The 12,353-nt window shown below is 34.8% G+C and overlaps 1 protein-coding gene across 1 annotated transcript; it reads left to right on the forward strand.

Moving 5' to 3' along the window:
- Positions 1–1,271: 1,271 nt before the first annotated feature.
- Positions 1,272–4,987, forward strand: LOC132154167 (receptor expression-enhancing protein 6-like). The gene is made up of 5 exons (XM_059562773.1): positions 1,272–1,545; positions 2,513–2,606; positions 2,778–2,916; positions 4,327–4,495; positions 4,635–4,987. Exons 1-5 carry the CDS (start codon positions 1,428–1,430, stop codon positions 4,667–4,669), a joined length of 555 nt encoding a protein of 184 aa, XP_059418756.1. The 5' UTR covers positions 1,272–1,427; the 3' UTR covers positions 4,670–4,987.
- Positions 4,988–12,353: the final 7,366 nt, after the last annotated feature.

Consider the following 12,353-nt stretch of genomic DNA (forward strand, 5'->3'; position numbering starts at 1 on the left):
CTGTATAAATGGCTTAAGAGATTAATATCTGGATTTCATATTACTACATCTTAATTCAACACAAATGCTTTCAGTGCTTCTAAAGCCCAAGATGATAATCTAGCCAAATGTATTAATATAATTCGCTTAGCGGATATAATCTTATTAGCAAATGAAATCTGTTTTTTCTGCATATATGTAGATATCTATCCTTGACTCATGAGTCACTTTGCAATAAAATATATCTAGAATATAGAATTCCAAAATACATAATTTTTATTTTTAGTATCTTTAAAAAAATGCTTGGTGACTCATATTCTTAATCAAGACTTACAGTATATTACAAAGATGTTTAGTTAGGTTTTGATGTTTGATCAAATCTACTATGATGATGTCAGGCAAATGATAGCATTTTCTGATTTGATTTACATATTAATGGCTGTTACATTTTATTGTTATTTAAAGAAAATCAATCATGAAACCTATCATGTGTTTCTTATTACCTGATATTCTGTCTTCACTGAACTAATTTTCTAAATGAAAAATCAAAACAGTAATGCAGCACCTAAAAGAGCAAACATTGTTAAATTGAGACCAACACAGACAGTTGTTGTAAGAAGAGCAATAGGGACATTGTCCACCAAGAGTAGAGCGCCCTCCCCTGGCACACTTTAAAATTGCAAATGTGTTTGGAACGAATAAACAGCTAAACCAAGTGCATACATTTGATAAAAAAACCCAGTTAATAGTTATTAATATTTTTATATATAAATATATATTGACATTATGAAGGATGGTTTCATTTTATATATCTAACCCAATAACTGTTAATAGGCTAAAGATAACCACCTATCAGAGCCATATGGGTTGCCTTTGAATTTCATTTATGATGGTGGTTTGGAATTATGAGTAAAATCAATAAACTCAAACGTGAATTTTGAAACAGATGTGTCTCGGTGTTTTTATTATTATTATTTGATTGTTTCTACACGAGATAACAACTGACAACACAAGGACAAGTTATGCGGTTGTTGTCTGAGGGAGCCCATAGCGAAATAGCTTTTGGATTGGCCTTACAGATTAAAAATTAAATTTAGACATGTTAATTTATAGTATTTACAGTAAACGGTGAGGAAATAGTAGGAGCGCACGTTTTGTTCTTCTGAAAAGAGCATACTTTCATTACAGGCTCTCCAACAAAGCTATCATTCTCTCAGTCAAAAGCACAACTCACTACTCAGCAGAATCATAATCACCTGTGAGTGGGTGGAATCATGTGTTTGCATTAGATTCTATTGGTCGCCGCAGATGTCTGTATGAGCCAGTGCTGTGCTGCGAGGGGACAAACTTTATGAAAGTACGGTGTTAGTTTTCCTGGCTTGGAAAACTGTTTACAATTCTGGTCTTGGTCATTACATTCTGCTATACTATAAACGAGGAAGGACAAAATGTTAAATACTGTTACAGAACGCTACGAAGCGTTTTTTAAACAGAAGAATGTGGTAACGGATTTTCTGGCGGTTTTAGAGGAAAAAACTGGAGTTAAGAAACAGTACATTGCGACAGGTACGTGACTGGCTTTGGTTTGGAATCAATTTGATAATTAACGTTAGTCCGGGATATAGCGTAGCCTATATTATGAATTTAAGCCTTACTTTTATTAAGAAAAGTATGAGTTTATTATTTTAACTCGTGACTTAAGTTACTGTCACCCCTATGTAAAGTCTTGGTGAATGTTGCAAATGAGTGCAAAAGTGCTCTGGGAGTCATACTGATAAGGCCAGGGAAGTCCGAGTCATTTTTCCGAAGCGGTTCTTTTAAAGCGCTGGTTCTGAACAAATGAGCGGTTTGGGATATATTGTTGTTTATTAAGATTTTAGATTAAAAAAAATTTCAAGAGACAGTTTGCGGTTCATTGAGTCGATAAACTGATGACTAGGCTACTTATGATGATTCGGTTTGCTTCGTTGTAAAGTTCAGACCGGATTGGAGAATCGGTTCACCAGATTCATCAAATAGCTCCGAATGAAAAAGGAGTCATTTACGAATCAAACATAGGCTACTCTGCTTTGCGTGTGTGACAAGAACAGATGCCGTACGAACAGCACCCCAACCCCCCTAGGGTTAATTGTCATTTCCTTGTTGCATTTACACCTGTTTATCTGTTATTGCTCTTTGTTTAAAGATAAAAAAACACATGCTAGTTTAAGAAGCATCAAACAAATGAAGTGCCAGTTTTCGGTGCAGGTGTTCAACTGCATTGACTGGTTATTTGAAATGTCTGAGTGGTGTCTTCTACCAGTAACCGCTCCCAAGAGTTATTTTTAAACGTCCTCAAGTATCTGTTCAGAATTGCAGTGGCTAGACTTTGACAACTTACCTTATGTTCACATATAAGTAGACGGCCTTTGTTTGTGATTCCTCCATCCTGTTAGGTGTCAACACTGACACCAAACACAATGTCATCAGTGCTCCTAAATGCCCTTCTTCATTTGAATAATGACAGTGATCATGTGTCTTGTTTGTTCTGCAGGTGCAGTATCTATTCTGGCACTCTATCTGTTATTTGGATATGGTGCCTCCCTCCTCTGCAACTTGATTGGTTTCGCATACCCAGCATATGCCTCGTAAGTTTGTGTGACATGTCAAATTTCACAAATGTCTAGTATGCGTATTGGTGCAGATGCTAGACCTGGAGAACCTCACATATGTGTTTGCACATCATTTAGGAAGCAGAATAATGAGAGCAACTCACATTGACTGCCCTGTTTTCACATGTCATTCTGTTCCTCGTGCAGCATCAAAGCCATTGAGAGTCACAATAAAGATGACGACACCAAATGGGTAACCTACTGGGTGGTTTATGGACTCTTCAGTGTGGCTGAATTTTTCTCTGATATCTTCCTCTTCTGGATTCCCTTCTACTATGCTGGGAAGGTAAGGTGTTTTGGTTTTATTTCATTAATGCTTGATTGTTTTTACATGAATTTTGGAGATCTGTTTAGAAAACCATTCCATGTTAGCTTGCTGTAGGAGGACTGTAAATGTATCTGTATGTAGGTCATGCTGAGAGGTTTGCATAGTGTATATTTAGTATGCTTGTCTTACTGCCAACTCGACCAACAGCCTCATTTCAGTTTTGATCCTTGTTCTAAATTTGACTGAGTACTTTATAGCCAATTTATACAAATTAACTAGCAGTTGACTAGGTTGAGCTGATATCTTAAATGATATGCATGCATTTTTTTTTCCAATTTAAGTTTCCTTATCAAAAATCTTTCTTAATTAGATGTTCTATGGCAAGATAAGTCCATTAAATATGGAGAAGTTGATGTGGATGTGCATGGAATAGATGTTAAAGCATGTTTTGATAAGGTTAACATGAGGTGGTTGAATTATGTCAAGGCCAAGTGAAAGTTTACAGGGGCAGGATTCACAATCTTCGAAAGAGATTGCGACATTTCTTGGTTAAATTCCAAGATTCTTGCATGAATGTTCCTAAGGGTACTTCCTGAAAATTTCTTAAGATGCTAGAATTTTCCTAAGAACATCTTAATGATCACTTCTTAAGAAAAATGTTCTCAGGGTTTGATGTGATCTGATTATATTGTCATGGTATTTTGATCTTTGGAGACACTTCAGAGAACTTGTGCATATCTCTAGTTGTTGTAACAAGTATTATAGTGTTGTGTTGCAATGCTTACTTATAACAATTCACATGAAATAACCCAGTAAATTTATAAAATATCTTATCCTTATTTTAACAAGTTGTATGTTGTCCTAACATTTTTAAAATAGATGTACACTGATTTTTAAGGAGATTCTGTTCAAGAATTGGGATTTTCTTAAATTTGTTTTACTATTTTACTATGGGTATACAAATTATTATTTTGTCTTATGCTCACCAAGGGTGTATTATTAACTTATTTTATTAAAATTGCACTCATTAAAACGGTAATATTGAGAAATATTACATTTTAAAATAATTGTTTTCTATTGTAATATATTTTAAAAACTAATTTATTCCTTTGTAAGTGCTGAATTTCCATCTGCCGTTTGCTCCAGTCTTCAGCATCACATCATCTTGATTTGGTGCTCAAGTGACAGTTCTTATTATAAATGTTGAAATAAGTCCTGCTGCTTAATAGTTTTTTGGAAATGGTGATACATTTTTTTTTCCAGGTTTGTTTCTTGAATAGAAAATCGAAAAGAACAGCCTTTATTTGAAATAGAAATCTTTTGTCTTTACTGTTGATCATTTTAATGTGAATTGATCCAAATTAATTATTCATTGTTTTTTGAACACAGTGGCAGCAAATGTGAAGTTGACATGTATATTAATTGCAGTGCCTGTTTCTGCTGTGGTGCATGGCTCCAGTCTCATGGAATGGCTCTCAGATGATATACACACGTGTGGTGAGACCTTTCTTCCTCAAACATGAAGCAGCATTCGACAACGTTGTCAGTGACTTGAGTGGAAAGGCCAAGAGTGCAGCCGAGAGTATGGCAAAGGAAGGTAAACCATGGCATCCTGTCATCAGAAATTCATCATCAATGGTTGTGTCTTATGTAATACTTGACTTATTCATCTAGTTTTGCATTGATGTTTGCATGATCCAACTTAAGGTCTGTTTTCCTCTGCCTTTTCCCAACAGGCTTCACATTGCTGAACAGTGATAAGAATAAATGATTCACAGGTGAAGATGTGAAGACTCATTTTACCAGGAGCCTTGTTTACATTTGCCTTTTTATCATATTGTTTGTCACTAACCCCACCAAATTATTCTTAACTGCATCTGAGCCGGGCAGCACAGTCAGGCCAAAAATGGCCCTTCAATGTTCTTGAATTTCACAAATGGTCCACAAATTATACTATTTAATTGAATTTCACATTTAATTTCAATTTCACAGTTTTGTGTTCATGCTATATTTTAGAACTTTGAGCAATGAAAGAAATGTTGAAGTCACTGTCTTTTAATAAATAAAACTGGGAAGATCTATGTCTAAATATTAAGTGTGTTCTTGAAATTTGTATCAATAGATTTTTTTATTTTTGCCAAATTACTTGAAACTTAAGTTGTTTCTCTCAAAAGGTATATAGGCTTATCTTCATAATGTTGTCTTTCTTTAGTGTATTTGTTTTGACGACCAACATATATTTTTATATATGATGGTGAATTTGCTGATTCTGGAATGCGCATGGATGATAACTAAGGACGTGAAACTCATGCATCAATGTGTGTATCCATCTGTCATATCTCCCTTTCTGTAACGTGCTTTTATGCTTGAACAGGCCGCTGATTCTGAACTGCAGGTATTTTAATTTGTGGCCTTGAACTTTTGAAGTTGTGGCCTGTAGGATCAGTTTTGTGTTGGAGTCTTTGTCCGGTATGTCACATAACTTAAATGAGACATCAGGGGGGTATTCCAAAAAGCAGGTTGAGGTTCCCCTGAGTTTCTGAGCTCTGACTTAAAGGGGGCATTAAAAGTATCTACTGGGAACTCAGGTTTGCGTTAAAGTGCATTGCAGATTGGGGGTATGACTCGAAGATGTCATAAAAAATTTAGACTGGTAACTATAGGGGTCAGGAGCTGACTTTGTAGATTGCTGTTTGAGTAGTTGGATCATTGTTGTATTGTGGATTTATGTTAAAAAATGAGATCCCAAAAATTGACTCCATGATTTGAAATACAGTATATTTGCAGTGGACACTGGACAGTGTAGTTTATTTTAAACTGGTGTCCAAAACGCAATGTTTTATTTAATGGAGAGTTACAGTAAGAATATGAGTGAGCCTAGAGTTGTTTGACCAAACACCATAGGCACATTTTTAGCTTAACTCTGTTCTTATGTATACAGGTCCTTCTCAAAAAATTAGCATATTGTGATAAAGTTCATTATTTTCCATAATGTAATGATAAAAATTAAACTTGAATATATTTTAGATTCATTGCACACCAACTGAAATATTTCAGGTCTTTTATTGTTTTATACTGATGATTTTGGCATACAGCTCATGAAAACCCAAAATTCCTATCTCAAAAAATTAGCATATCATGAAAAGGTTCTCTACACAGCTATTAACCTAATCATCTGAATCAACTAATTAACTCTAAACACCTGCAAAAGATTCCTGAGGCTTTTAAAAAATCCCAGCCTGGTTCATTACTCAAAACCGCAATCATGGGTAAGACTGCTGACCTGACTGCTGTCCAGAAGGCCATCATTGACACCCTCAAGCGAGAGGGTAAGACACAGAAAGAAATTTCTGAACGAATAGGCTGTTCCTAGAGTGCTGTATCAAGGCACCTCAGTGGGAAGTCTGTGGGAAGGAAAAAGTGTGGCAAAAAACGCTGCACAACGAGAAGAGGTGACCGGACCCTGAGGAAGATTGTGGAGAAGGACCGATTCCAGACCTTGGGGGACCTGCGGAAGCAGTGGACTGAGTCTGGAGTAGAAACATCCAGAGCCACCGTGCACAGGCGTGTGCAGGAAATGGGCTACAGAGAAGCAGCACTGGACTGTTGCTCAGTGGTCCAAAGTACTTTTCTCGGATGAAAGCAAATTTTGCATGTCATTCGGAAATCAAGGTGCCAGAGTCTGGAGGAAGACTGGGGAGAAGGAAATGCCAAAATACCTGAAGTCCAGTGTCAAGTACCCACAGTCAGTGATGGTCTGGGGTGCCATGTCAGCTGCTGGTGTTGGTCCACTGTGTTTTATCAAGGGCAGGGTCAATGCAGCTAGTTATCAGGAGATTTTGGAGCACTTCATGCTTCCATCTGCTGAAAAGCTTTATGGAGATGAAGATTTCGTTTTTCAGCACGACCTGGCACCTGCTCACAGTGCCAAAACCACTGGTAAATGGTTTAATGACCATGGTATTACTGTGCTCAATTGGCCTGCCAACTCTCCTGACCTGAACCCCATAGAGAATCTGTGGGATATTGTGAAGAGAAAGTTGAGAGACGCAAGACCCAACACTCTGGATGAGCTTAAGGCCGCTATCGAAGCATCCTGGGCCTCCATAACACCTCAGCAGTGCCACAGGCTGATTGCCTCCATGCCACGCCGCATTGAAGCAGTCATTTCTGCAAAAGGATTCCAGACCAAGTATTGAGTGCATAACTGAACATAATTATTTGAAGGTTGACTTTTTTGTATTAAAAACACTTTTCTTTTATTGGTCGGATGAAATATGCTAATTTTTTGAGATAGGAATTTTGGGTTTTCATGAGCTGTATGCCAAAATCATCAGTATTAAAACAATAAAAGACCTGAAATATTTCAGTTGGTGTGCAATGAATCTAAAATATATGAAAGTTTAATTTTTATCATTACATTATGGAAAATAATGAACTTTATCACAATATGCTAATTTTTTGAGAAGGACCTATATATGTATGTATATGTTTTAGCCTTGCTATGAATAACTCTAATAGCAGTGTAATATTTAACATTAAGGGTATCAAAGCACTACATGGGTATTGGAAAACACTATAATATTTCCTTTCGGCTGTTATTCAACAAAGCTGTTATGTTAATCATTTCCCCCCCCCCCATAGTAGACAGAAATATGAAGCCATTTTACACCCTTTCAGTATACTGAACTTGAGAAGAATAATTATACTTCCTCAAGCTACAAGTTTTCTGTAAAAGAAAACAGGCCAGTGCTTCAGGAGTCATTCTTTATAACAGGAAATATTAGAAGCGGTAATCAATAGATACTGTGTGCTCTTTTTACCGCACCTGTCTCATGGCTCACACTGAGCAAAATATAATGACATGTCTAATGGAAATAATATACACTCTATGAAAAAAAAGTACCAAGCGTGCTGTACTCTTTCAAAAGCTGTTATATTTATAATACCAATATGTACTAAATAATAAACAGCTTTGTGCCTTTTGTGTTAGTGTATGCATTTGTATATTAATATGCAAGAGCATACTGTGCAAATACAGGGGTAAAGTATCTGTCATAACACAGAGTGTGTACAGTGTTTCATTGGATGATGACACTGAGTTTATGCAATATTTGTTCAAGGAAGGCAACAGTTGTAGTTCAAGTGGGAGTTCGAGTGTACCATTGGGACTCCGAGCAAGAAGTAAACAAGGGTGTGAAGCTCTGACTGATTGTTTAATCATGTTAAAAGCTGAGCTATAGTAGAACAGCATTCTCAGGTTACTTTGTATTGTAAGAGGACTTTGTGAATGCTAGTAGAGATGGCATTCTCTGTGCACCTGTTACAGCAGGAAGTAAACCGTATTATGAGCCATGATAATAATGATGAAGCATTTTATTTATTTAAACAGTGTTTTTCTGTTTAAAGAGCAGGATCAACAGTGGTTGTCTTTAAATATTTTGAGATGATGGCCCAGGCAAGCGATAATCAAAAGGATGTCAGAAAGTTCCATGATACCTTGAGTATTAATAATAATGCTTACCTAGGCCTTTGCTCTGTTTCTGAATATAATATAGATACATTTTTTAAAATTTAGTACTGATTCTTATAGGAGAAGGGATGCAAACCGTACTGTGGACTTCATGTGACATCTGATGTAATATGTCAAGACATACCAACAGTTAATCAGAATCTTTAATTAGTTAATCACATTGTACTACATTTGTAAGGAGGAACTTCAATGCATAAAACTACCTTTGCCCCCTGTAGAATATCTTGCATGTCTGAATAGTTCACAGAAATAAACAAATCACTCACTTAAATCATCTGCTCTTAAGCCTAAAAAAAATGATGTTGTTGTTGCTTAGTATTCGACATGGTTTTTACCATTTAATCTATTTTTATTTGCAAGGGAAATTAATAAAAGCATGGGAGGGTAGTGAATATACAGGCATTATTGTGAGGTGACTAATATTCATGTGCTCCTCCTGCTTCCTGCAAGCTATTATCAAACCGTACCCCAGCCTGTCTATTGTGATTATATCTGGTTGTCTACTGCCTCCATCTCTCCACACAAAAAGAGTCTGTGTGTTTAATGAACTCCCAGTGTCAGTTTATACAGATTTAATCCCTAATGATCTGAGTTCTTTACTATACTGTGTAATTGTGCATACCTATTAAGTATTATTTTACACAATATTCTGTCAGTCACTTTTTAACGGGAATGTGTCTTGTCAAATATTATTGATTAAAATTGAGATTAACCCTAAATCAGGCAACGTGACCCACGAGTCACATAGTTTTTATTGTCTTTTTTTGGGGCATAAGAACAATTTTTTTTATTAAATCCTTTTATCATTTATCAATGCCTGGTCTGTCTCAAGTATGCTGGTCACATGATTTGCTTCAAGTTTTCAGTGGTTTATTAGTCAGCCTGATCTAAATCCAACATGGCTGCCAGTGGTGGAGATCATTCAGATTTTGAGGTAGTTAATTGTATATTAAACTTACTTTTCTTTTGGAAAAAAAATTATATTACTGCTGACATTAATTCTGAACATTGTCTTAGGGTGCTGAAGAAAAAAAAATAGTCATATGTTGTTTATGTTGTTATTTAGCACGTTTTGAAATGTATGTGACTCCTGAGTCACGTTGCCTGTTTAGGGTATAAAAAAGAGAGTATTGAGTATATTGAGAATATACGTAACATTACACTAAATTTAAATGGTTGTAATTTAAGAATGTTTTGGAATATAGACATAAGTTTGGTCTTGTTTTTAAAAAAAAAAGAGAAAGTAACTTCAAAAAATTATTACATTTACTGTAAATTAAATGTACTCTAAATATTTTACAAAATATATATATATTACTATCAAATCAAAGTCATATGTCTAACCAATTTGTGTTCTAAATTTTAATTTGATATCACAAAATGTAACTTCCCATGAGATTTTTAGGCATTGTACCAAAAATAGCCACTGGGTGTTTTTTTATGCATTCTCCTGTATCCAATTTATACATTTCAGTCTCAATATCAAAAAACAGTTGGCAGATGGGACCGTAAGACTCAGAACTATCTGATGATATGTGTTTTGTCAAGATTAGAAAAGTTTTTTTTTTATAAAGTAGTTCAAATAAATTGTGTAATACAAAACCTGACACCACCCACTAGGTGAGGAGCTTGGTAAAAGAAATTAACCCCATAACTGTCACTGTCCCACCTGTGGGACGCTTGGCACTCTTTTTTGTTGTTGTCTTTTACTAAATCTTTTAGTGTTTAGTGGTTGCACTTTATTTTACAGTACGTATACTAACATGTACTTATAGTGTACTTACAGTGTATTTATCTAAGAAAGTTCTGGTAATACAAGGTAACTACATGGGGTAGGGTTAGGTTTAGGGGTAGGTTCAGGGTTAGTACCTAGTTGTTACATAGTTATTGTAATTACTATAATAAGTACATTGTATGTACATGAGGAACAGGACTGTAAAATAAAGTGCTACCCTTTTAGTAATCATCATAAATCATTTCACATATCATTTTAAAGCTTAGAAGCCCAAGATTCATCCTGTGAAAACCATTTTGGAATCGGACATTGCTTTACCATGGAAATGGTACTTTAAAATCTAATGGCGGTCACCTCCCCCTTAGTGGGCAGGGTCAAGTGTCATAAAACATTATGCATTACGGTCTTCTAGAACCAAAACTTTTTATAATCTTGGCAACAAACATATCATTGGAAAGGTCTGAGTCTCAGGATTTCATATTTGGTGGTTATTTTGAGATAGAAGTGCAATTCACAGAGAAATCTAGAGAATAAAATCATTAAGCAAAATTCAAAATAGTTTTGATGACTCCCAGTGGATGTGTGTGGTATGACGCCCTAAATAAAATCTCATATGAACCTCAATTTTTTTTCATATCAACTTCAAATTTGTTTTTCAAATTTAGACACAAGGCTTTAATTTTATACCAATTTTAGAGTAAAACCTGTTATGTAAAATATTTATAATAAATAAAATATAATAAAATTAACACATTACATGTTACACATTACACATTACACATTACACATTACACAGTACATTTAAACTTCTATAACTTTTTGATACTTCAATTTCTTGAAAAAAATCCACTTTTGCCAGAATCTGCTAATTTTCTTTTAAAAAGAGACCAACCTTAGGTTTATATTCCAAAGTGTTCATAAATTACAGCAATTTAAGTTTGGATAGTGCACTTTAATGCCTATTTAAAAAATGGGGGGTAACAGAGTACCATTTTTATGGTAAAGCAAGGTCCGATTTCAAAATGGTTTTCACAGACTGAATCTTGAGTTCGTATATATGATATATAATTTGTCAACATTTCATCAGGGAAAGTATAGGATATAATTGTTTTAAGCATGCAGTGTCAAGTAGGCCAGTAACAGTTAACAGATTAATGACTTGGTCCTTTTTTTATACCCTAATCAGGCAACGTGACCTGGGAGTCACAACTCATAAAATCCAAAATATATTAAATATTTCAAAAATTCTTTTGGATATGTTTTACTTAAGCTCAGGTGATGTAAAAAATGACATGAAAATATTTTTTGCTCATCATTTTCCACTCTTGCCTGTTTAAGGGTTAAGATGGGCCACCCTTACAAGATCTAGCTGTCAGTCAAAGAAATCTGAATTGCCTCAAGGAACTCTGCACCATTATCCACTAAGATTCAACACAAAGATTCAGACTGTGACAGGGACTAACATTCTTCGCTCTGCCTTGTTAGCCACAGCCAAAACACCTCAGTCTCAGTGAGAGGGAACACGAAAATTCAAAAGCTGTAAAAATTCATATGTACTTGATACAACATTTGGGGATCCCTCAGATTATTACACTGCCAGAAACCTCTGAAAAAAAAAAACCTAATTGAGACACTTAGAATGTATATTGCAATCTCTTGGGTAATCAGTATTTGAGGCACCTTAAAAATGGAGGAAATGAAAATTATCTTTACATTTTTATTTCCATTTATTTAAATGTTTATTTCATTATTTTAATGTATTCTCAATTGTTTATTTACATTTAATTAACTTGAATTTGTTTATTTAAATGTGTTTAAGAATTAAATATATTTATTTACATTTATTTTTAAGTGTATTTAGATGTAAATGCATTTATTTAAAATAGTTTAAGCATTTACATTTTATATATTTTTGTACATTTTATATTTACATTTTTATATTTGTGTTTTACAATATGAAACATCTGTCAAACATATTCATGTTTCAGTGCGTGACACATAAAATAATTTAATATTGATGTGTACTGAATTATAAGATTAGGCTTCATTATAATTCAGTAAAATGAGAGACTGCTTTGTAGGTGCTTATGTTATTTTGTTCACCTCCTGTAGGCAATATGTAAAAAATCTCCCACCTTGAAGCAAGTGGAGATTTTGAGGAGGAGGGTGTGTGTGTGTGTGCGTGTG

Source organism: Carassius carassius, chromosome 12 (assembly GCF_963082965.1).
Source record: "Carassius carassius chromosome 12, fCarCar2.1, whole genome shotgun sequence".
Classification (NCBI taxonomy): domain Eukaryota; kingdom Metazoa; phylum Chordata; class Actinopteri; order Cypriniformes; family Cyprinidae; genus Carassius; species Carassius carassius.